General features: G+C 42.7%; 1 protein-coding gene across 9 annotated transcripts in view; it reads left to right on the top strand.

The window, feature by feature from the left end:
- UBR4 (ubiquitin protein ligase E3 component n-recognin 4) overlaps positions 1 to 20,440 on the top strand; it is a 126,738-nt gene that overhangs the window by 53,449 nt on the left and 52,849 nt on the right. Inside the window, exons 49-63 of one of the 9 annotated variants that reach the window (XM_067722192.1) lie at positions 205 to 421; positions 1,168 to 1,200; positions 2,355 to 2,418; positions 3,084 to 3,218; positions 4,215 to 4,389; positions 5,090 to 5,173; positions 5,264 to 5,404; positions 6,588 to 6,709; positions 7,374 to 7,485; positions 9,384 to 9,514; positions 9,636 to 9,813; positions 10,277 to 10,381; positions 11,924 to 12,055; positions 12,764 to 12,938; positions 19,501 to 19,597. In XM_067722192.1, coding sequence (XP_067578293.1) covers positions 205 to 421; positions 1,168 to 1,200; positions 2,355 to 2,418; positions 3,084 to 3,218; positions 4,215 to 4,389; positions 5,090 to 5,173; positions 5,264 to 5,404; positions 6,588 to 6,709; positions 7,374 to 7,485; positions 9,384 to 9,514; positions 9,636 to 9,813; positions 10,277 to 10,381; positions 11,924 to 12,055; positions 12,764 to 12,938; positions 19,501 to 19,597 — 1,901 coding nt within the window. Of the gene's footprint in view, positions 1 to 204; positions 422 to 1,167; positions 1,201 to 2,354; positions 2,419 to 3,083; positions 3,219 to 4,214; positions 4,390 to 5,089; positions 5,174 to 5,263; positions 5,405 to 6,587; positions 6,710 to 7,373; positions 7,486 to 9,383; positions 9,515 to 9,635; positions 9,814 to 10,276; positions 10,382 to 11,899; positions 12,056 to 12,763; positions 12,939 to 19,500; positions 19,598 to 20,440 lie in introns of all 9 variants that reach the window. The other 8 variants (XM_067722183.1, XM_067722174.1, XM_067722199.1 and 5 more) reach the window with 8 other exon arrangements.

Genomic DNA, 20,440 nt, shown 5'->3' with positions numbered 1-20,440 from the left:
CATGGAACTGTTTCTACACGTATTCAGCACCTATACAAGATGAAAGTGCTACTGAAGTCTCAGGAGATAAAGTTCCTCTATGCCTGTGAAATCGATGAGGCTTGGAACTTTGTCCAAACTAGTCTGGTCTTTGCTTTGTAGGTGGTGGTGGTGGTAACCCTTCAGAGAATGTGCTTCCTAAAAGCTTGCTCTTGCTTACTGCAGTTGGGGCCTCGGTGGATCCAGCAGGTGTCACCATGATCGATGCTGTAAAAGTCTATGGCAAGACTAAGGAGCAGTTTGGCTGGCCTGATGAGCCCCCGGAAGAATTCCCTTCTGCCTCCGTCAGCAACATCTGTCCTTCAAACCTGAGCCAGAGCAATGGCACTGGAGACAGTGATTCAGCTGCCCCTACCACCACGAGTGGAACTGTCCTGGAGAGGTACCAGCACTGACAGGGGCTGAATTCAGTTCTCACCAGTTCTCACTCTCCCAGCAGAACCTGTGTCTCGAGAGAGTGAGCCTCTAAGTGTCCCAAGTCTGGCCTGTGATTTTTTCAGGATTTCACTCAGTGTCTCCTTAGTGTGCCGACAAGGCCTGGAGGCGGCTCAGAGCCATCTGACTCCCAGGGCTCTGCCTGGACCCTTCTGTCCCTTCCCTTCTCTTAATAAGCTCAGGTACCCTTTGGAGTAGCCAGAGGCTGCTGACCAGAAGAGGCTTAAGCCAGTATTATAGATTAGGATCTAGTCTTGCTGAAGTTATAGGGAAAAATCTTCCCTTTCATTCCGATTTCATCGTCTTCTCATCTTCCTCTGCAGCAGCTATTTCATGTGGTAATAACACTGCTGGCAAGAGGCTGTCCCAGGCATCTTGTGGCAGAGTTCAGAGCCTCCTGAGGCTCCCCCCAGTGGCCTTCTTAAGCATTGCGCTTGGCTTCTTTGCGCTAGGGAGCTGCTGGTTTGCCGTGGCAGATGCGGGATGTAAGACGTTTAGTTCTTACATTGTAAGTCGTAGGAATAGCCTGGCTTGGAATCACGGCCTCCTGCCAGCAGCCTCCCCACCCAACCCCTTTTCTCTCTCTTTCTTCCGCCCCCCACCCTATTCTTATATTGTTTGCTTAGGATGTATTTCCAGGTTTCTCTGAGCTTCACATTTTTTTCCTTTTTTTTCTTTTGCTTCTCCCCCAAGTTCTGAAACTGAGTCCCTAACCAAGCTGGACCGGTTAGTATGCCCTCTTTCTTTTCTCTGCACGAGCGAGTGTGTGTCAGAGAGCGGTGTAACCGATGGCGTGGCTTTGCGTTGATTCCGCTTCTGTGGAAAAGTCCTCCTGCTTCTTTCTGTTCTGGTCATTGCATGGCTGCAGAGCTGTCCCGTGTCAAAGTGGAGAATGCGGAGGGTTGTGCGTGCGTGCTTGGTGTCGGCCGCTTCAGACTCTTGGCGTCCCCTTCCTTACCCCATCCCTCTCTGCTCCCTCTCTACAGTGGATGAGAAGCGGGGAGGGGGCGCCGGGACAGTGCAAAAGTTCTACTGTCTGAAAAGCCACCAGAGAGCTTGTTCTGTCCACCGTGGTTTTATGTCCCAGGTCTCTCTTTCCTGGCTCTTTACTGCCTTCCTCTGCCCCTTGACCTTTTCTCTCCAGCTGCCTTCTCCACACTTTCCCCTCTCTGTCCAGAGCTTCAGCCCTCAGGATGTTGGTCTTTTCACTGTGCTGCATTAAACCCACAGGAGTGAGCCCTTGGGAGCGTGTCACTTGGTACCCTTCAGTGGTTGGGTTTCCTGTCCTTCCCTTAGAGAAAATTGCCCAGTTTCCTAAAGGTGCTTTATAGTACCCTTTGAACGTTGGCAATTGGCGTGCACCTGAAAATACAGTTTGTTCTCTTCTCCGTACTTGGGGAACTCATACGAAGTGCCTTTGTGCATTTACTTGGAGGTGTAAGTAAAATATAACCCCAGCTCTCCCAGTATAAGAAGATGGTTTTAACCTTTCCCTTTGTGTGTCCCCTCTGCCTACTGATCTATGGGGCACCTGAGCTTCGGGTCCCATTGCATCAAGACTGTTAAGCCCTTCTCAGGGATCCCTGCCACAGGCAGCAGGAGGAAGCACATTTATCCGCTTTGAGGAAGAAAAGCCCTGTCTTTGAGTTACGGATTATGAACATGGCCTCAGGTTGATCTCCGAGCAGGAGCCAGGTTTCTTCTGGCCTGTAATACAAGGAAACGATATGCATGGTGTCTGTGGCAGGTCTTATTGTGCTTTGATTTTGTGTTTGGCATTCGTTAGCTGTCCCCAAGGTCCTCACGACTGTAGTCTGCAGGCTAAAGCACCAGGCAGAGAGAAGGGTTGTTGCACTCACACCACTTTTCTGTCTCCCTAGGCTGGTTGTGAGTTCTTTAGAAGCCCTGGAAAGCTGCTTTGCTGTTGGCCCAATCATCGAGAAGGTAAGTTACTTTTTTTTTTTTTTTTTTTTTTGCAGTACGCGGGCCTCTCATTGCTGTGGCCTCTCCCGTTGCGGAGCACGGGCTCCGGACGCGCAGGCTCAGCGGCCATGGCTCACGGGCCCAGCCGCTCCGCGGCATGTGGGATCTTCCCGGACCGGGGCACGAACCCGTGTCCCTTGCATCGGCAGGCGGACTCTCAACCACTGCGCCACCAGGGAAGCCCCAAGTTACTTTTTTAAAGCACATGGGAGCTTTCTGAAGAGGCAGGAAGTCAGTGGAGTCATCAGAGGCCTCGAAGCCTTGCAGCTAAAGAACATTCATAGCATAATCTTGATTTGCAAAGATGCTCCAGAGGAGTCTTCAGCTTAAGGCCTTATGTCCTGCTTTTGGGGGACCCATAGTGAGAGTGTTTTGTACAATAGGATGAATAGTCAACGTTCTGATTAAAGAACATTGTTCTGGGAGTCATGACCTTGGACTCTCTTTACCTGTATTGTGGGAGGATTGTAATTTCTGAAATTCTTTGTTTTGCTCCTTGCGGTCCGTGGAGCCTAACCTAGTCCTGGTGGCCGAGAAGGGAGGAAGGCGTGGGGGGCAGCATGTGGGCAGTTTATCCTGCATGGATTTGGTGGGGTTAGTGACAACCCTGCTGTCTTCTGCATCAGGAGAGAAACAAGAATGCAGCTCAGGAGCTGGCCACTCTGCTGCTGTCCCTGCCAGCGCCTGCCAGTGTCCAGCAGCAGTCCAAGAGCCTTCTGGCCAGCCTGCACACCAGCCGCTCAGCCTATCACAGCCACAAGGTAATCAGGGGTGCCTTCTGTCGAAGCGTAAGTTGTGGTACTGACAGGGAATCAAGCAAGTTGGCTTTTTGGATGTAAAGCAAAGGCGTAGCAAAGTAAGGTGGGGAGAGGAGAGCGTTGAGATTAGACCCACACATCCTAAAGTTTCTCCTGAGTAATTAATAACTATCACTCAAAATGAGGACAAGCCAGTAATGGGCCACTGGTTTGCATTCATTTTGTTCTGTTATCTAATTGGATCAGGAAGATTTAAGGAAGGGAGGGGAGGGATGCTTGAGGAGGGGTGGCTGCTCACTGGAAGAGTGGGGCGGGAAGTCACTCAGGAGGTCAGGGCTCCTGGTGTTTCCACTCCTGCAGCTGTGCCACAGCCCTCAGTGAGGTGTACTTGCTTGTGATGAATTTGGTAAGTGGTTGTTGGAGAGACTGAGGGGGAAATCTGGGGAGAGAGGGTCTCACCTATAAAAGTAAGTAGCGACTGAAGGCAGTAAGTTAGGCCAGTTTCTAAAAATGGGAGAGACTGTTGACAGTTCAGATCCGTGAGGAGGAAGCCGCCAGCCCAGATGCCTTGGTGCCTCCGACCCAGAGAGCTGAGAAGTGCGAGCTAACCTGCTGAACCTGTCAAGGAAAGGCGGTTTTGGAAACATAGCTTTGGTATGAACCTGCGAAGAAATGACTTCCATAGGGAGGAGAGCCGGGATGTTGTATGTAGCTCTGGAGAATTGGCTGGTATTTCTAGTTTTCCTATCATACTTCGGTACTGATTTCATGGCTTTTGATTTTTTTTTTTTTTTAAGCGTCTTTAGTGTTTTATTATATGAAGAAGTTGAACTGTGTTGGGCTGCTTTGAAGGTTTGTTCCAGGTAGTCAGTGGTAACTAACCTGTTCTCTTGAGAGGAGGTAGCCAGCCTGATGGTCTGTCGGTTCCCCTCTCCTCTGTGCTTTAGCGCCCAGGCCTTCCTTGCTTTTGGTTCATCCTCTGTGATTCTTTTGTTGTAGGATCAGGCCTTGCTGAGCAAAGCTGTGCAGTGTCTCAACACATCCAGCAAAGAAGGCAAGGATTTGGACCCTGAGGTCTTCCAGAGGCTGGTGATCACAGCTCGCTCCATTGCCATCATGCGCCCTAATAACCTTGTCCACTTTACGGAGTCAAAGCTGCCCCAGATGGAAACAGGTGAACTTGGCCTGTATGGCCGTGGTCCTGAAATCTGCTTGCTACACCACCTTCTTTACTCTCTCATCTTCTTGTTCTCACTGGCTTCTGACTGACATCATGCTCTGAGACAGGGATTTTACTCTCTTGTCTTTGTGTCTTGAAGGGCTTTTGACGTTGAAATTGTATCGTTCTAAGTAAATACTGTTTCCAGTACTTACTCCTTGGATTGCTCTTGAGTTTATTTAGTGCTCTGGACATCAGATACAATCTGTCTCCGAATTTACTACTTCTTTAAGATCTTCAGGGTAAAGTTAAGCTTGTGCCCTGGTTGCTTGAAAGTAATAGGATCATGTCTTTTGCTTTCGTGCTGTATTTCGTGCCAGTATTTTATTAATATCTGTAGCCTTTCTCAGTGCTTGATTCTATTTCCTCCTCTCTCCTCACATTGGCTGGGTACCAAACCTGCTTTGCTTTCATCAAATAGAGCTTATTGATGCCTTTACAGTTCTGTTATTTACATACTTCCATATGCTGTCATCATCCTGTTCCTCCTCTAATACTGTAATTCACGAATCATTCTAGAAAATTGCAGATGTTCCCCTAGCTTTTAGAAGTTGAACAGTTGCACCTGAGATCTCTGAATCTGCTGTAAGCTCCTGAATGCTCCCCTTCTACTTAATTCTAACATACAATGTTTTCTGTGATATTCCTTTCCCAGACTGTTTTTTTCCTAGATGTGCCTGCTGGAGTCTAGGGATAGTTGGCATATTGACTGGGGCCCCACTTGAAACTCCCTCCCCAGGCAAGCTTCCTTGACCTGAGTTAACCTTAAAACAAATTAAATTCCATCTTAGATTTACCATCGTTAATAATTTTTTTTTCTCCTGCTTAGAAGGAGCGGATGAGGGGAGAGAACCTCAGAAACAGTTGGAGGGAGACTGCTGTAGTTTCATCACCCAGCTGGTGAACCACTTCTGGAAACTCCATGCATCCAAACCCAAGAATGCCTTCTTGGCACCTGCCTGCCTGCCAGGTATCATGTTAAAAGGGATACTTGATAGTGAAGCCTGATGTAAGTTTTTTCTTGGAACAGATTGAACTCTTCACCTTTAGCCTTCATCATCTGTCTCTTCCGGAGTGGGTATTTAGTGAATATTTAGGAAACAGAAGCCTGTGAGATCAATGTTCCTGATAGAGGAATTTAGCAGTGTAGCAGAGAAGTAGGACTTTCTTGTATCTCTCATGTCGGATTGAATACTTCACGTAAAGAAGTGTGTGCGTGCGTGTGTCCTTAGTGGTGTTTATAATTGTTTTTAAAAAAGTCTTTGAGGGGACTACCCTGGTGGCGCAGTAGTTAAGAATCCGCCTGCTAGTGCAGGGGGCATGGGTTTGATCCCTGATCCGGGAAGATCCCACATGCCACGGAGCAACTAAGGCCGTGCGCCACAACTACTGAGCCTGTGCTCTAGAGCCCATGAGCCACAACTACTGAGCCCGTGTGCCTCAACTACTGAAGCCCGCGCACCTAGAGAGCATGCTTCGCAACAAGAGAAGCCACCGCAACGAGAAGCCCACTCGCCGCAACTAGAGAAAGCCCGCACGCAGCAACAAGGACCCAGTGCAGCCATAAACAAACAAATAAGTGAATTTATTTATTTAAAACAAAACCCAAAAAACATCATACTAGAGAATTATTTTATTTCTAAGCTACTGCTGCCTTTGGTATCTAACTTTTCACAGTAAGGTTTTTAGGTGGAAGAGTAATAAGGTTCTGAATAGCAATCTAGAAAAGTAGAAGGACCCCTATTACTCATTTGTGTTTGGACATTGCTTGGGCAGTAAACCCAAAAGGCCTGTTAGGGTCATCTTTATCACCTAAGGTTTGGAGATAGTAGGGAACATTCAGACTCTGCTCAGCTCTTCACATTTCTCTGTCCTGTCTCTTGATATCCATAGAGAGTAGACACCCATTTATTTCTGTGGTGCAGGATATTTGGAAAGGCTTTTGGAGACAGTTTGGGAGATTTAGGAGACTGTTAATGAAACAAATCACAAACAATGCCTACAGTCTACATTCTACGTGTGTGTGTTGTTTTGCTGTGTGTGCTTGTCATTTTCTTGTTAGCTTGACCTTTACATGGGCATAAGAATTTGTACTTTTGTCTTTGACTGTCAAGTAGTTAGAAGTTTTTTCACCATCTATTTCTCCCCTTTAGGCCTAACTCATATTGAAGCTACCGTTAATGCTCTGGTAGACATTATCCATGGCTACTGTACCTGTGAGCTGGACTGTATTAATACAGCATCCAAGATATACATGCAGATGCTACTGTGTCCTGTACGTATCATTACAACCCCAGATAATCCTTACCTGGGAATGTCTGGAAAAAATTTTTTTTATAAGTTTGCTAATTAATGAAATAAAACAGACTTAAAGGAGAGTGTAATGGGAATTAAGAATTTTACATATCAGTAAAACCTTTAACATCTTACTCATTCCATGGAAAGAAAGGTTTGAAAAGGGAATGGACTTGGTTTGTTTTATTCAGTGCTGAGTCCCCAGGGAATATGCTGATGGTTGCTTCATAGTTAATGCTAAGTAAGTATTAATTAAATGAGTACCTGAAGGAACATCATCAAGATCTATTTCCAGTGACTCTGGCATAGAAGCTAGTGTTGGAAGTACTGATTTTATAACAGAGCTAAGTGAGCCTGATCATCTGATGAAAAGCCAAAATCAATTTGTAGACAGCCAAAGGGACTTCAGGGCCAAATGACCTGCCAGTCTATTACCAGGAACTAAGATACAAGAATGTAGCATATGGGGCTTCTCTATGCTAGGTCAGGGAAATGGGCTTAACTGCTGACCTGATTCAGCAGGTTGCAGGTGAGAGCAGGCAGATCTTCCACATGCATGTGATTGTCCAAGAAAGGAAAGTGTTTATAGGCAGTTTCATGAATAATATTAAAACGTAAGAATGATGGTTTCCTTTCAACCTCAGGATCCTGCTGTGAGCTTCTCTTGTAAACAAGCTCTAATTCGAGTCCTAAGGCCGAGGAACAAGCGGAGACATGTGACGTTGCCCTCCTCCCCTCGAAGCAACACTCCAATGGGTAATGTGAGGTCTGGGTTTAGGCTTGTGCAAGTGTGGCGGGGGGAGAAGGGAAATAAAGCACTAGGACGTGCTGCTCATGTTGACCAAGGCCCTGGAGACTTCTGGTTATGTATCCATTGTTTTACGCCGCCTTGTTCCATGAAGAATTGAAGGTGGTGTATAAAAAACGCATAGTAAGTAGAATAAAAAGAAGGAACATCAAGGCCAGAGGAAAATAAAGGTACAGTAGTAAAATCAAGCCAAGAACATAAAACCTACATCACAAAGTCCTACATGGTTGTTAAGTGAAGATCTTATTTTTGGCTGAAAGCTTCCCAAAAGCCAGAGTGAAAATAAAATGAGAACAGTTCAAAAATCACAGTGACTAAAGAAAAAACCCACCATTTTTCAGGAAATGAAAAATTTCCCCGCATGAAAGCTCTTACATTAAGGGTCCATTTTGTTGCCTAATGGGTAGTATCTTCAGGGGACTTACCTACAATAAGATTGACAGTAAATTTCACAAGAGATTTCCCTCTTGATACACTTGGATACAAGTCAAGGACATAGCATTTAACATTTTAGGAAAAGCAGTTCTACCAATTGTCTAAATCTTAGCAGTAGTATATTGTGTAACTCTGGTTACTTGGTTTAGCTCAGAAGTTAAACTTCCAATGAAAGTCACATATATAGTTTAAAATTTTATTTTAGTCACGTGATAAAGAGTAAAAAGAAATATTTGAAATTAACTTACTGATAATTCCAATATATCAAAAATATTATTTCAACACATAATTAATATAAAAAATTATTAGTAAAATATTTTCCATTCTTAAAAATTTTTTTGTACTGTCTTAAAAATCTAGTGCGGGGCGGTGGGTGGGAGGGAGGTCCAAGAAGGAGGGGATGTAGGTATACATACAGCTGATTCACTTCATTGTATAGCAGAAACTAACAACATTGTAAAGCAATTATACTCCAATAGTAAAAAAAATCTAGTGCATACTATATACGCTAACATCACATCTCCATGTGGACTAGCCACATTGTAACTAGTGGCTGTGGCTACTGTGTGGTCCGGTGCAGGTTTAGAGGAGCGCATGCAGCTTCACGACCTTCAGACAACCTTCCTTGAGTATCATTCATCTTAAGCTTTTGATGAGTCAGGCAACAGTTTGTGCATCTTTTCTCTGTGGAGAAGCTAGAGTCCGGATAGCTTATGTTTCCAGTTAAGGTCATGTCCACATACTTTTTTTCAGCCCATTGAGTGGAAGGCAAGGTCTCCATCCTTTTCTGATAATTAGGAGTCTAACCTGGGCTTCTCCCTTTTTAGAAGGCTTTTCCCCTTCATACAGAAGCTGGTCCGGGTAGGACCTGTAGTGCTGTGCTGAAAGAACCAGCTTTTATTCGATGGTTTCACATCACAATTGGTTCTTCTCTTAATGATTATGTAGTGTGAAAATCTCACTGACCCAGTTGTTTTGGGGGAAAAAAAGTAAGATAACACTCCAAGCTGCCATGACAGATAATAGAGAAACATCTCAATTGTATTATTTTCCCTGTCTTGTCCAGGTCTCTTGAGGGTTGGCACAAGTTCATGGGACCTGCTGGTCTTAGATTTTTCTGCTTTATGGAATCCAAGCGTTTTTGTTTTTGTTTTCCTTCATCAGCTGGAAAAGACTTCTCCTAAGTGGAGCAGGCTGTCACTGCCAGCCCCACCTTCCCAGATCCTGCTATGTCCAGGAAGCAGGAGAACAAGGCCAGGCACGGCTCCCTGGAATTTATCTCTAAAGCACAGGGCACTAGCTGGTAGCTTGCTTGTCTTGGTTTTTGTTTGCTATGTAATAGCTTATCTTACCACACGCCGAGGGAGGAAAGAGCAAGCACCTTCAGGTGACTGGGGTTTCTTTGACTCAGGAGACAAGGATGATGATGACGATGATGACGCAGATGAGAAAATGCAGTCGTCAGGGATCCCGAATGGTGGTCACATCCGTCAGGAAAGCCAGGAACAGAGTGAGGTGGACCATGGAGATTTTGAGATGGTGGTGAGTCTCTGGCAGCAGGAGAGGGGAGGAGGAGCCTCAGAACTCTCCTCTAGCTCTTATTCAGTGGACTTCCACAAGCTGCCGTTTACCACGGGACACTGACAGAGCTTTCTCTCTGCAGTCTGAGTCGATGGTTCTGGAGACAGCTGAAAATGTCAACAATGGCAACCCCTCTCCCCTGGAGGCCCTGCTGGCAGGCGCAGAGGGCTTCCCCCCCATGCTGGACATCCCGCCTGATGCAGATGACGAGACCATGGTTGAACTAGCCATTGCCCTGAGCCTGCAGCAGGACCAGCAAGGTAGAAGGCAATGCCAGGAACACAGTGGCCCGTTGGCCTTGCACAGGAAAGAGGGTTTGGCAGTTACTGATATCCAGCTGACTTAGCTCGTCCCCAGATTTGGGGAGAGGTTGATCTGGGTGAGAGCTGTTCAGAGATACAGGTGGAGAGTGAGAGGGATCACGGTGGGATTTTTAGTCTGGGAGCCAATCTCATAGTTTCTGTTAGTTTGGTCTTTTGGATTGTTTCCTCCCAAATCTGTTAGATTCCTCCAGCCTGTGTCCTGCCTGAGCTGAAGGAAGGCTTCCACCATCTCTGTAACTAAATTTGGTGGGTGGACAGCAATGGCTGTTGAGTAACTTCCTCTAGGCCAAAGGGGGTCACACGCTGGTGAGTTTAGACTCCTGAGGGCAGCAGGTGGCCAAGCGGCGCTGTGGATGGGGTCTGGAGGGGATGCTGTGCTCACTCTCCACTTGTTTCCCAGGCAGCAGCAGCAGTGCCCTGGGCCTGCAGAGCCTGGGGCTGTCCGGCCAGGCACCCAGCTCTTCCTCTCTGGACGCAGGAACCCTCTCTGACACCACAGCATCAGGTAACTGTCCACAGCAAGGAGCGCGGCTCAGGGCCCCAGGACCCTCAGGCCTCGTTTCCAACGCTGTGAGAATGTAATGGGCAGCTGCTTTGACAGGCCATCCTGGACTTCCTGCTTGTGCCTTTGCTTTAGAAATGCGGGTGTGGAAGGCATAGTGATGCAGCTTGGCAAAGGCATTCATGGCTCTGCTTCCCTACACTTTGCATGCTGCCTGGCTTCAGCTAATTCCCCAAGGAAAGGCCAAGAGAACAGCTTGCAGGTTGATCGGCTTTAGAGCTTAAATCACAGCTTCCAGGGTTCTTCACCAGAGTTCTAACATTTTAGACAGTTTCAAAAGGGAGACAAGAAATGGAGCTCAAACCTTTTAACTTTTTTCTCTTCATCTGCAAATAAAAGTGAACCTACAAGAAGCTGAGTTACACTTCAGGTCAGCGTGGGATCTGAGCTTGGTGGGTAGGGTTTTTATGGACAATTCAAATGCATAGGAAATCTTCAGACCTCATTTTGTGTGTACTTTCAATCACTTTTCCTAATCTGATAAAAAAAAAATATGTCCTGAGCGGAGAGTTGGACCAAATAGAGGAGGATGGAACATCTGAACAATCTACTGGAAAATCAGCCCCTGAGTAATTTAAGGGTTGATTGAGAGTTTTCAGACTGATGTGTCCCTCTATTTGTTTCTTTTTTTTTTTTCTTTGTTTTTTTGTTTTGGGCGTTTTATCTTGGATAGATAAGAAAGGGAGAAACTGGCTGTCCCCTCTCGCCTGCTGTCGTGGCTTGTTGCTTTCCTTAGGTCTCTTTAGTTGCTGTCATTTCAGGCTTGGGGGTCACTGTTGTGCTGTGCCAGTTATGTTCCTACTGTGCTCTGTGGCTGTCTTGGCTTTTCTCCCCCATGTATCTCATCCAGCATTTTCCTCCTGTCTCAGCTCAGCCCTGATCCTGGATGCTGTGGCTGTCTCTGGGGAATTTCCTTGCTTCGTTATTAGCATCTGATGAGGATGATTAGGAAGTTTGAAATTTCCGAATGAGCTCCCCTCTGGACCATCTGATTAAAAAAACAGACAGGGTTGATTTGAGAGCTCATGATAAGTGATTTCCTAGCATAAGCATAAATTGATTGCAAAACAAATCTCATGAAAATTCAGAATCTATGCTTTTGAATGGTAATGGCTATTTTCCAATCTCAGCAGGTGTCAGTAACACCTAGACTATGGTGACCGTGAAGCATTTTAGCTAGAAAACTGAGTGTCCACGTCACAGATTCTTCTTGAATCTCTGCACTGTTTTACTTGCACTGTGATGTAACAGCGAAGGAAATGCCCAGTGAACTGGGTTTTCACTTCTGTCTAAGTACTGTTTGCAATGCACCATGTATAGTGTTTGTTCCTGTTAGTGATTAACCAGCAAAGCAAATCCTTCCCTTTTTTCTTTGACAACAGGATGTATAAACTGCATTGTGTCTTCTGCACTATGTAGTTTGATGCTTTTGCCCCGAAGAGGGGTTTTTACCTGTAACAGCTCTCGTTACTCTCTCAGCTCCAGCCTCAGACGACGAGGGCAGCACAGCAGCAACTGATGGTTCCACCCTTCGGACCTCCCCTGCTGACCACGGTGGTAGTGTGGGCTCGGAGAGCGGGGGAAGTGCAGTGGACTCGGTGGCTGGCGAGCACAGTGGTAATGTGGCTGGAGGTCCTGATATCCTTGGGCAGAGAGGGTGGGGACAAAATAGAAATCCCTGCCTGGGCCCTAGGATTGGTTTCAGCAAGGGGAAGTTTAATTATCTGTTAGTGGAAGAAAGAAATGACATACATAATCCCAAATCATGATTAATTGAAAACAATTATGGTATGACTTTGAAATCAGTCCTACGGTGGTTTTTGCTGCTTCTGTTGGGGAAGAGATTTTGGGCAGTCCCATTGTTAATGATCTGGTATATTAATATAGCAGGCCATCTGTACTAACTGGTGGGGGTTGGGATTCTAGAATGAGGAAGCATGACAAGCCATTTTGGTTTGATCTCAAAAATCAGTCTCTGCTTAAAAATTGGATATGAAAATTTTTTGTGGAAGAGATATAGAGTAGCTGATAATTTTGAGATTCCCAAATCAGTATATGTTTCTTCTGGAGTATGAGATGGAAATTTATCCACAGTTGAGATTAATTGTTCTTGTGGGTGGATCTTCTGTTCTTTGGGTACCCAGAAGAGTCATTTAGTCATTTAGTCCTGTGGGACCAAAATCGTGAATTCAATCCTTATTGACCTTCACACAGAAGAAAAAAATTTTCTAAAGCTACCAGTCAGGTAATCGCTGACTTCAGAATGCACTGGATTCCACTGTGCTTTGGGAGTTGATTTGCACTTTTTAAACCATTTCCCTTTAGTATCTGGCCGGAGCAGTGCTTATGGTGATGCCACAGCAGAGGGGCATCCGGCTGGACCAGGAAGTGTCAGTTCAAGCACTGGCGCCATCAGCACCACCACCGGACATCAGGAAGGAGATGGCTCCGAGGGAGAAGGAGAAGGGGAAGGGGAAGGAGATGTCCACGCTAGCAACAGGTCAGGAGCTGGCCACTTGCACTCAAGAGGCTTTCCTAGGGGAGAATGTTTCAGGAATAGGATGATGGATCAGTTGCAGGAGGTGGAGTGGTGATAACAGTTTATTTCTTTTGAAATGTAAAGGTAATAGACTCGTGAAACAGTGTAAAAACCTTAAGAAGTGTTCTAGGTCTGTCTTCTGGTCCTAATTAGAATTTCATCAAATCAATTGCAGAGAGAATAGAAAGTGGTTCTTCGCGTAGGGCCCCCCTATATCCCTTAGTAAAGGGATTGTCGTAAAAACACGTATCCTCCTCAGTCAAATCTTTCTTGTTTCATCATTAACCATACACTCATTTTGTAGCATTCTCTTTATAAGTGACACTGTTCTGGGCTCAAAAGTGATAGTGATTAAGTAAATACTAGAAATAACTGCTTTTCAGCATGTTTATTAGGTAATAGAGAGATCAAACAGCAAGTACAAGTTTATGACTAGAAATACCAGTGGTGGGGCGTTTGGCATATTGAAAGTAATCCATAAAGTCCTAATCCAGGCCCCTGAAGAAATTCTGGTGGTGTTTGGTACTGGATTGGTGGAGGAATGTTAATGTTAAACCAGGAGGTGACTAGAGAAATAGAAGAGGAGGAAGGAAAGAAACCTAAGAATATACTCGTGATACAATGTTTGTTAAATTTGGTGAGGCCCATAGTTATTGCATTAGTGCAGAAATCAGTATTTTGAACTGAATGATTTCTATCAGAAAAAAAGGTAACTGAACAGTCAGGGATCGGAGACATTTTGGGAGAGCATCAGTGAGTGTTTCCTCTATTCCCTGTGTCTTTCCACTTAAACTCTTGCAGCATCCCTTTGGGGAAGATGACCTCTGGCTCAGTTAACTGATGATATTTTGATGGGATTTGTTTCTTAACTGCTTAACCTAAAAGGCATTTTCTACTTAATCTTTTTTTTTCCTCTTCATGTGATTTCTAGGTTAATTCCATGTGTTCAGATAATGTGATCTTTGTGATTTTTGGTTCTTTGAAGTTTATTTTTCAAAATATTTTTAATCCAGTCTATCTTTGCTTTTTAATTGGAACAGTTAAGTTCGTTTATAACTAATGTTAATTACTAATATAGTTGAATTTATTTTGTGCTTCTTATTTGTTCTGCTTGTTTCTGTGTTTCTTTTTCTTTGTAGCCCTCTTGTGGGTTGATTTGCTCTTTTCTCATTCCCCCCTGCCCCAACTTTGCAAGTTTGGAGGTCGTTCACTCTGTTTCCAGTCTTTTAGTAGTTATACTAATCACTTCAACATGCATACTTAACCAAAACTAAAGTTAACTAAGAGCTATATCTTCTTTCTGAATGAGTACCTTAGAATACTTTGCTCATTCTTATCAATTTAAGCAATTATATTTGTGTTTTCAGAAAAGTCTTTTTAAAGCTTTCAAGATATTATTGCTCTTTTATATAATTTACGTAGTCAGTGTCTGTTTAGATTTGCTCACATGTTTACCACTTTCTATGCCCATGTTTTCTTTGTGCATCTCAGACCTTCCATCTAGGATCATTTCCTTCCTGAAGTATGTCATTTAGATTTTCCTTTAGGGGAGGTCCCCTGGTTTCAAAATCTCAGGTTTTGTTAGTCTGGAAATGTCTTTATTTAACTTACATTTTGTGGATGTATTTTTGATGGGTATACAACTTTGTGTTGATGGTTTTATCCTCCCAGAATTGAAAATGGTATCCATTGTTATTGCCAATGAGATGTCACCTGCTGTTACAATTATTGCTTCTTTGAAAACAATGTCTTTACTGCTGCTTTTAAGGTCTTTATCTTGTCACTGTTATTTGTAGTTTTACTAGGATAGGTTTAGGATGGATTTCTTTACATTTGTCCTGCTTGAATGTTTGGGTTAGTGTCTTTTATTAATTCTAGAAACTTCTCATTCATTAATCTCATTCAAATATCTCGTTCATTAATCTCATTGGGCATTGCTTCTGCCTCATTTTCTGTTATTTCTCTTTCTGGGACTTCAGTAGATGTTAGACCATCATATTCTCTTCATGTATCTTAATATCTCTTTTCTTTCTTTTTTAAATTCCTCTGCTTAGTTATTTATAGTTTCCTAAGATTTATTTGAGTGACATCAGAAAACATCAAATACATAGTTATAGGTTTGGAAGATATATAACACTTCTACACTGAAAACTATAAAAGCTAATTGAGAGGAATGAAAGAAGATCTAAATAGATGAAGGGATATACCATGTTATGGATTGAAAGACTCATTATTATAAAGATAACAATTGTCTTAACAGTGATACAGGTTCAGTATAATCCCAGTCACAAATCTTACCTGGCTTTATATATGTGTCAAAACTGAAAAGCTGATCCTGACATTTATTTGGAAGAGCAAGGGACTAAGATTAGCTAAGGCAATATAGAAGGAAACCCACAAAATTAGAGGACCACACAACTGTAGCTTATAAAGCTGTGCTCAGTAAGACAGTGGGATATCGGTGCAAGGATAGACAAAATAGATTAACGAAACAGACTAGGGTTCAGAAACAGATTCACACATACATAGTGACCTGATTTATGACACGATGAGACTTCTGTACAGTGGAAGAAAGATGGTCTTTTCAATCAATGGCAATAGGTTGGTTGGAAATTAATATGGAATAAAATGAGTCTTGACCTGATCATACACAAAAATCAGTTGCTATGGATTTAAACACAAAAGGTAACACCCTACTGGTTTTAGAAGACAAAATATCTTCATGACTTGGGGTGGGCAAAGATTTCTTAAATAAGACACAAAAAGTGTTAACCAAAAGGAAAAAGATACATAGATTAGACTATATTTCAGCAGCTGATTCTTTCTTTCCTCCTTTTGTCTCAGCGTCAGGATTTGAGTCAGCTAATTTTTTTTGCAGACTCCTGTATGGGGAAAAAGTGGTACGGGGGGAAGTGGTATATTTGTTTACTTTTAAACTCAGGGTGTAGCCTTCTGTGTTTTTTAATGAGATTCTCTTAGAAGACCCTCCTCACTTGGGGCAGATTCTAGGTGTCTTTTCCTAGTCCAGACGCCTTGTAAGGTCCTAGCACCCTGATGTACAAGTTGCCTTTAGTGCATCATAGCCTCAAGTTTTCGGATGCCCTGAAATCAGTCTCAGGGCTCTGCTTACCCCTCTGGATTTCTGTCTTCACTCATTTCCTGGCCTAATAATTTCTTGATTGCTGGTGAGCTCATTATTGCTTTTATTTTGACCTTGTATTCTGTGATCTTTCTAAATTCACTTAAATTCTAATTATCGGTTTTGATAATTAGATTAATCCTAATTATGGGTTTGGTAATTAGATTAATTCTTACCACAGATTCTGCATGAACAATCTTGTCTCCTGTAAATAATGACATTCAACTTTCTTCCCTTCAATCTTTACACTTTTTAACTGTTTTCTCTTGCCTTATTGTATTGGGTAGGAGAGAAGTAGTGATGGTGGAAATCCTTACCTCATTCCCAGACACAGGAGGAAAGGTTTCCTATTTTACCATGAAGTGTGATGTTAACTAGAAGGTTTCCTAGGATATTCTTTTTATTTATTTATTTAATTTTTTTTTTTGTGTGTGTGTGTGGTACGCGGGCCTCTCACTGCTGTGACCTCTCCCGTTGCGGAGCACAGGCTCCGGACGCGCAGGCTCAGCGGCCATGGCTCACGGGCCCAGCCACTCCACGGCATGTGGGATCTTCCCAGACCGGGGCACGAACCCATGTCCCCTGCATCGGCAGGCGGACTCTCAACCACTGCACCACCAGGGAAGCCCTTCTAGGATATTCTTTATCAAATTAAGTTCTGTTAGTAGTTTGCTGGGAGATATTTTATCTTGGGTTGGTTTTTGAAGCTTTCCGGTTGCTTTTGTGGCGCTTAGTTGATTATGTTTTTCTCCTTTATTCTGTTTAAGGTTGTAAATTACAGTAATTGATATTTTCCATTATCAAACCAACCTTCTGGGGACACCTGATCGTGATGTCTTACCCTTTGCATCACTGGGTTTGATTTGCTGATATTTTATTTAGGCCTGTAATTTTTCTTCTTTGAAGTGTTTTTGTCAGGTATCGGTGTTCATGTTATTCTGGCCTCATAAAGTAAGTGAGGACATGTTTCCCATTTCTCTGTTCTCTACAAGAGTTTGTGTAAGATTGGTTTTATTTCGTCTGAATTCTTGGAAAAATTGAGCTGTGAAGTCACCTGGGTCTCTAAGGGAAGACTTTCAACTATAGATTCATTCTTTAAATGACACAGAATTATTACTGTTTCTTCACGTGTCAATTTTGGTATGTTGTGCTTTTCAAGGAATTCATTCATTTTACTGGCATAAAGTTGTTCATAATATACCTTATCATCCTTTTAATGTCTTTAGGATTTGTAGTGATATACCTTTTTTCATTTCTAATATGGGTAACGAATATTTTTCCCCAAAAAAGTCAGTCTTGCTAGAAGTTATCAACTTTATTTACAAAGAACCAACATTTGGCTTTGATTTTTCTCTGTTGTATGCCTACTTTCTGTTTCATTTCCACTCTTGATTATTTCCTTTCTCTTCTTACTAACTTTTTTGTTTTAGTATCTTAATTTTTGGTGGGGGGGGATAATTTTCTGGGTTTTTTTTTTAGCGTTGTAAGATGGAAGGTTAAATCATTGATTTTAAACCTTTCTTTTTCAATACATATTTGAAGCTATATATTTCTCTCTAAAATTCCCTTTAACATTGCTTTGGCTGGAGCTCACATATTTTTATACGTTGTATTTTCATTGCTGTTCAGTTCAAAATGTTTTCTAAATTCTTTTGTAATTTAGTCTTTGGCCCATGGGCTATTTAGAAATATGTTGCCAAATTTCCAAACATTTGGGGATTTTCTAATTATTTTTCTGTTATTGATTGACAGTTTAATTTACTGTGGTTGGGGAACATACTATGTGATTTTGATCCTTTGAAATTTCTTGAGACTCATTATTTCGAAAATGTTGTTACATCTTCTTAGGATTTTCATTTGTTTTTAGCTGGAGGGTCAATTTAGGTAACCTAGCCATATTGCTAATGAAATTCTCTAAAGTTGTTTTAAGTTAACTGTATTTTTCAGGAATAAGTTAGTTAAAGAATTGTTAAGTAACTTATTGTTTTAAATAATAGAATAACTGAATTGGTTTTACTTTGTCACGAGGAGGGAATTGTAACTTTGGTACACTGTTTAATTTTTTTGTTAAGTGGCAAGAGTACTAGTGTCTTAAGAGTTTGAAAAGTCAGTAATCTGGCATGATCTTGGTCCAGATCCAGACTCTACTCATTATGTTGGCTCTTTCCTTTCTGTATATATTCACATGCACGTTCTCCAAATTTGAGGATTTTAATCCATCTCAGAACTTGTTATGTTTTATCCTAAAAGTATTAAGCTGCTGCTGTCATCTCACCTTTCATCACTTGTACCTTATCTGTTCCTGAGCAATTTTATTCATTTGTAGTCCTCACACAACTGGTCTAATTATTTGAAGATGCATGCCTGGGCTTTTGTGTATTACTATATTCTGAAGGTTGTTTAGCTCATTCCTTCAAGTTCTTTTTGGAACAGTTGTCATTTATTATTCAAGACTCTATTTTCATTCAGACTTTTATTATACTGAAAATATTCTGGATACCTGCTAGGATATGGAATGCATGAAAATCACACTTAAAAAATATGAAGGCATGTGGTTTCTTACACACGTAAAGTAAAATGAAGCAAAATGGTTTATTAATTTTGAGAGTGAATCCATGAATTGATTTAGCAAATGCACTGTTAATCTGTGTCAGATTGTGTTAGGTGAGACTGCCAGCCCACTTGTTGACAAGACCCTAATTAATTTTCATATTGGTCCTCTTGAATCAGCATATCCACTAGCGATCCAGAAGCACACATTTGTTATACTACAGAAGCCCAGCTGTATATCTGCAGGTGAAGAAGGCTAGGTAGTGGCCAACTGCATATATGGGAGAACTCACGGTTCTAGTATTGATGCTGAGATTGAATTTTATACTAGGAAAAATGATGACTAAGCTGTGAGAGGGCAAAGCAGTGACTGGCCTTCCTAAGGACTTGGGAAGCAAGAAAAAAGGGCTAGGTCACTATACAATTGGATGATGTAAAATTTGTAGACGGGAGAATTCCAGAAAATAATGCCTGGAGGCAGAATAGGGCCACGTGTTGGGAAAAGCCATAGAGCTTACTGTTGAAGGTTTGGTTTGAATAGTGAGAACAGCTAGGACCTGGTTGCTTGAGAAATATCTTAACTTTCCTGTAGTAAGTTTTCAGTACCATCAGTTGTATCTTGGAATAGTTTTGCTCCACTTTAACAGAGTGAGATTTTTCCTTCTATGTTGCTGGTACACCAAAGGCATGTCTTAACAGTTTTTTTTTAATGCTAGGATTGTTCCTAAGAAGTAGCTTCCTTATTTACGTCAGTGGCAGGAGGAAAGAACTATATTCAGCTGGTTAGTGTTTGTGTATTAGCTCATGTTTCATGTATTTTCCCTGGTCTTGTAGGCTGCACATGGTCCGTCTGATGCTGTTGGAGAGACTACTGCAAACTTTGCCCCAGTTACGAAGTGTTGGAGGTGTCCGGGCCATTCCATACATGCAGGTATCCCTCAGTTCACTTGGGTCTGTCACATCAGAGTTGGACCATCCTTAAGCATGCTCACAGCTCTCCTTCTGAGGCTCTGTAAGACTTGGTTTGGTATTAGCTCATAGAATAATGGATGTAATTTTGAATTACAAGTTATAGCCCTTCATTTTATAGATGAGAAGGCCGAGGATCAGAGAATGAAATTAAAAATTTTCTACAGCCATCCAGCTAGTTATTGACAGAGCCAGGAACAAAAGTTTGCTCCAGAGATTCTTAGTGTCTAGTAACTCTTTTTTTTTTTTTTTTTTTTTTGCGGTACGCGGGCCTCTCACTGTTGTGGCCTCTCCTGTTGCGGAGCACAGGCTCCGGGCATGCAGGCTCAGTGGTCATGGCTCACGGGCCCAGCCTCTCCGTGGCACGTGGGATCTTCCCGGACCGGGGCACGAACCTATGTCCCCTGCATTGGCAGGCGGACTCTCAACCACTGCACCACCAGGGAAGCCCTAGTAACTCTTTATTAATATTAGTAGTAGAGTGTCGTCTGATAGCTGTTCCCCCACTAGCTGCCTTCGTCTTAGGCAAAATTGTTCTTTAATTAGAATACCACAGTGCCATTTCTTAAGCCACTTTGGTTGGATATAGTATAGTGTAGGCTAGTCAATTAGTTTTGCAGAACATTTTCTGTGATGCCAAGGGTAGCATATGCCATAATTTGACTCTTCTGACTCTGGACACTTCAACTTTGGTTACCTTAGGACTTAGAGAACCTTTTCATGGATTATTGTTATGATTGACAGGGCAGTCAGGAAGACTGGGATTTCTTCTGAAACACCTTCTGTTTAGAATTGTTCTTTAGGG

This window comes from Pseudorca crassidens, chromosome 2 (genome assembly GCF_039906515.1).
Source record: "Pseudorca crassidens isolate mPseCra1 chromosome 2, mPseCra1.hap1, whole genome shotgun sequence".
NCBI classification, from domain to species: domain Eukaryota; kingdom Metazoa; phylum Chordata; class Mammalia; order Artiodactyla; family Delphinidae; genus Pseudorca; species Pseudorca crassidens.
Note: the sequence above shows the minus strand (reverse complement) of the source record. Positions and strands in the feature narration are given on the sequence as shown.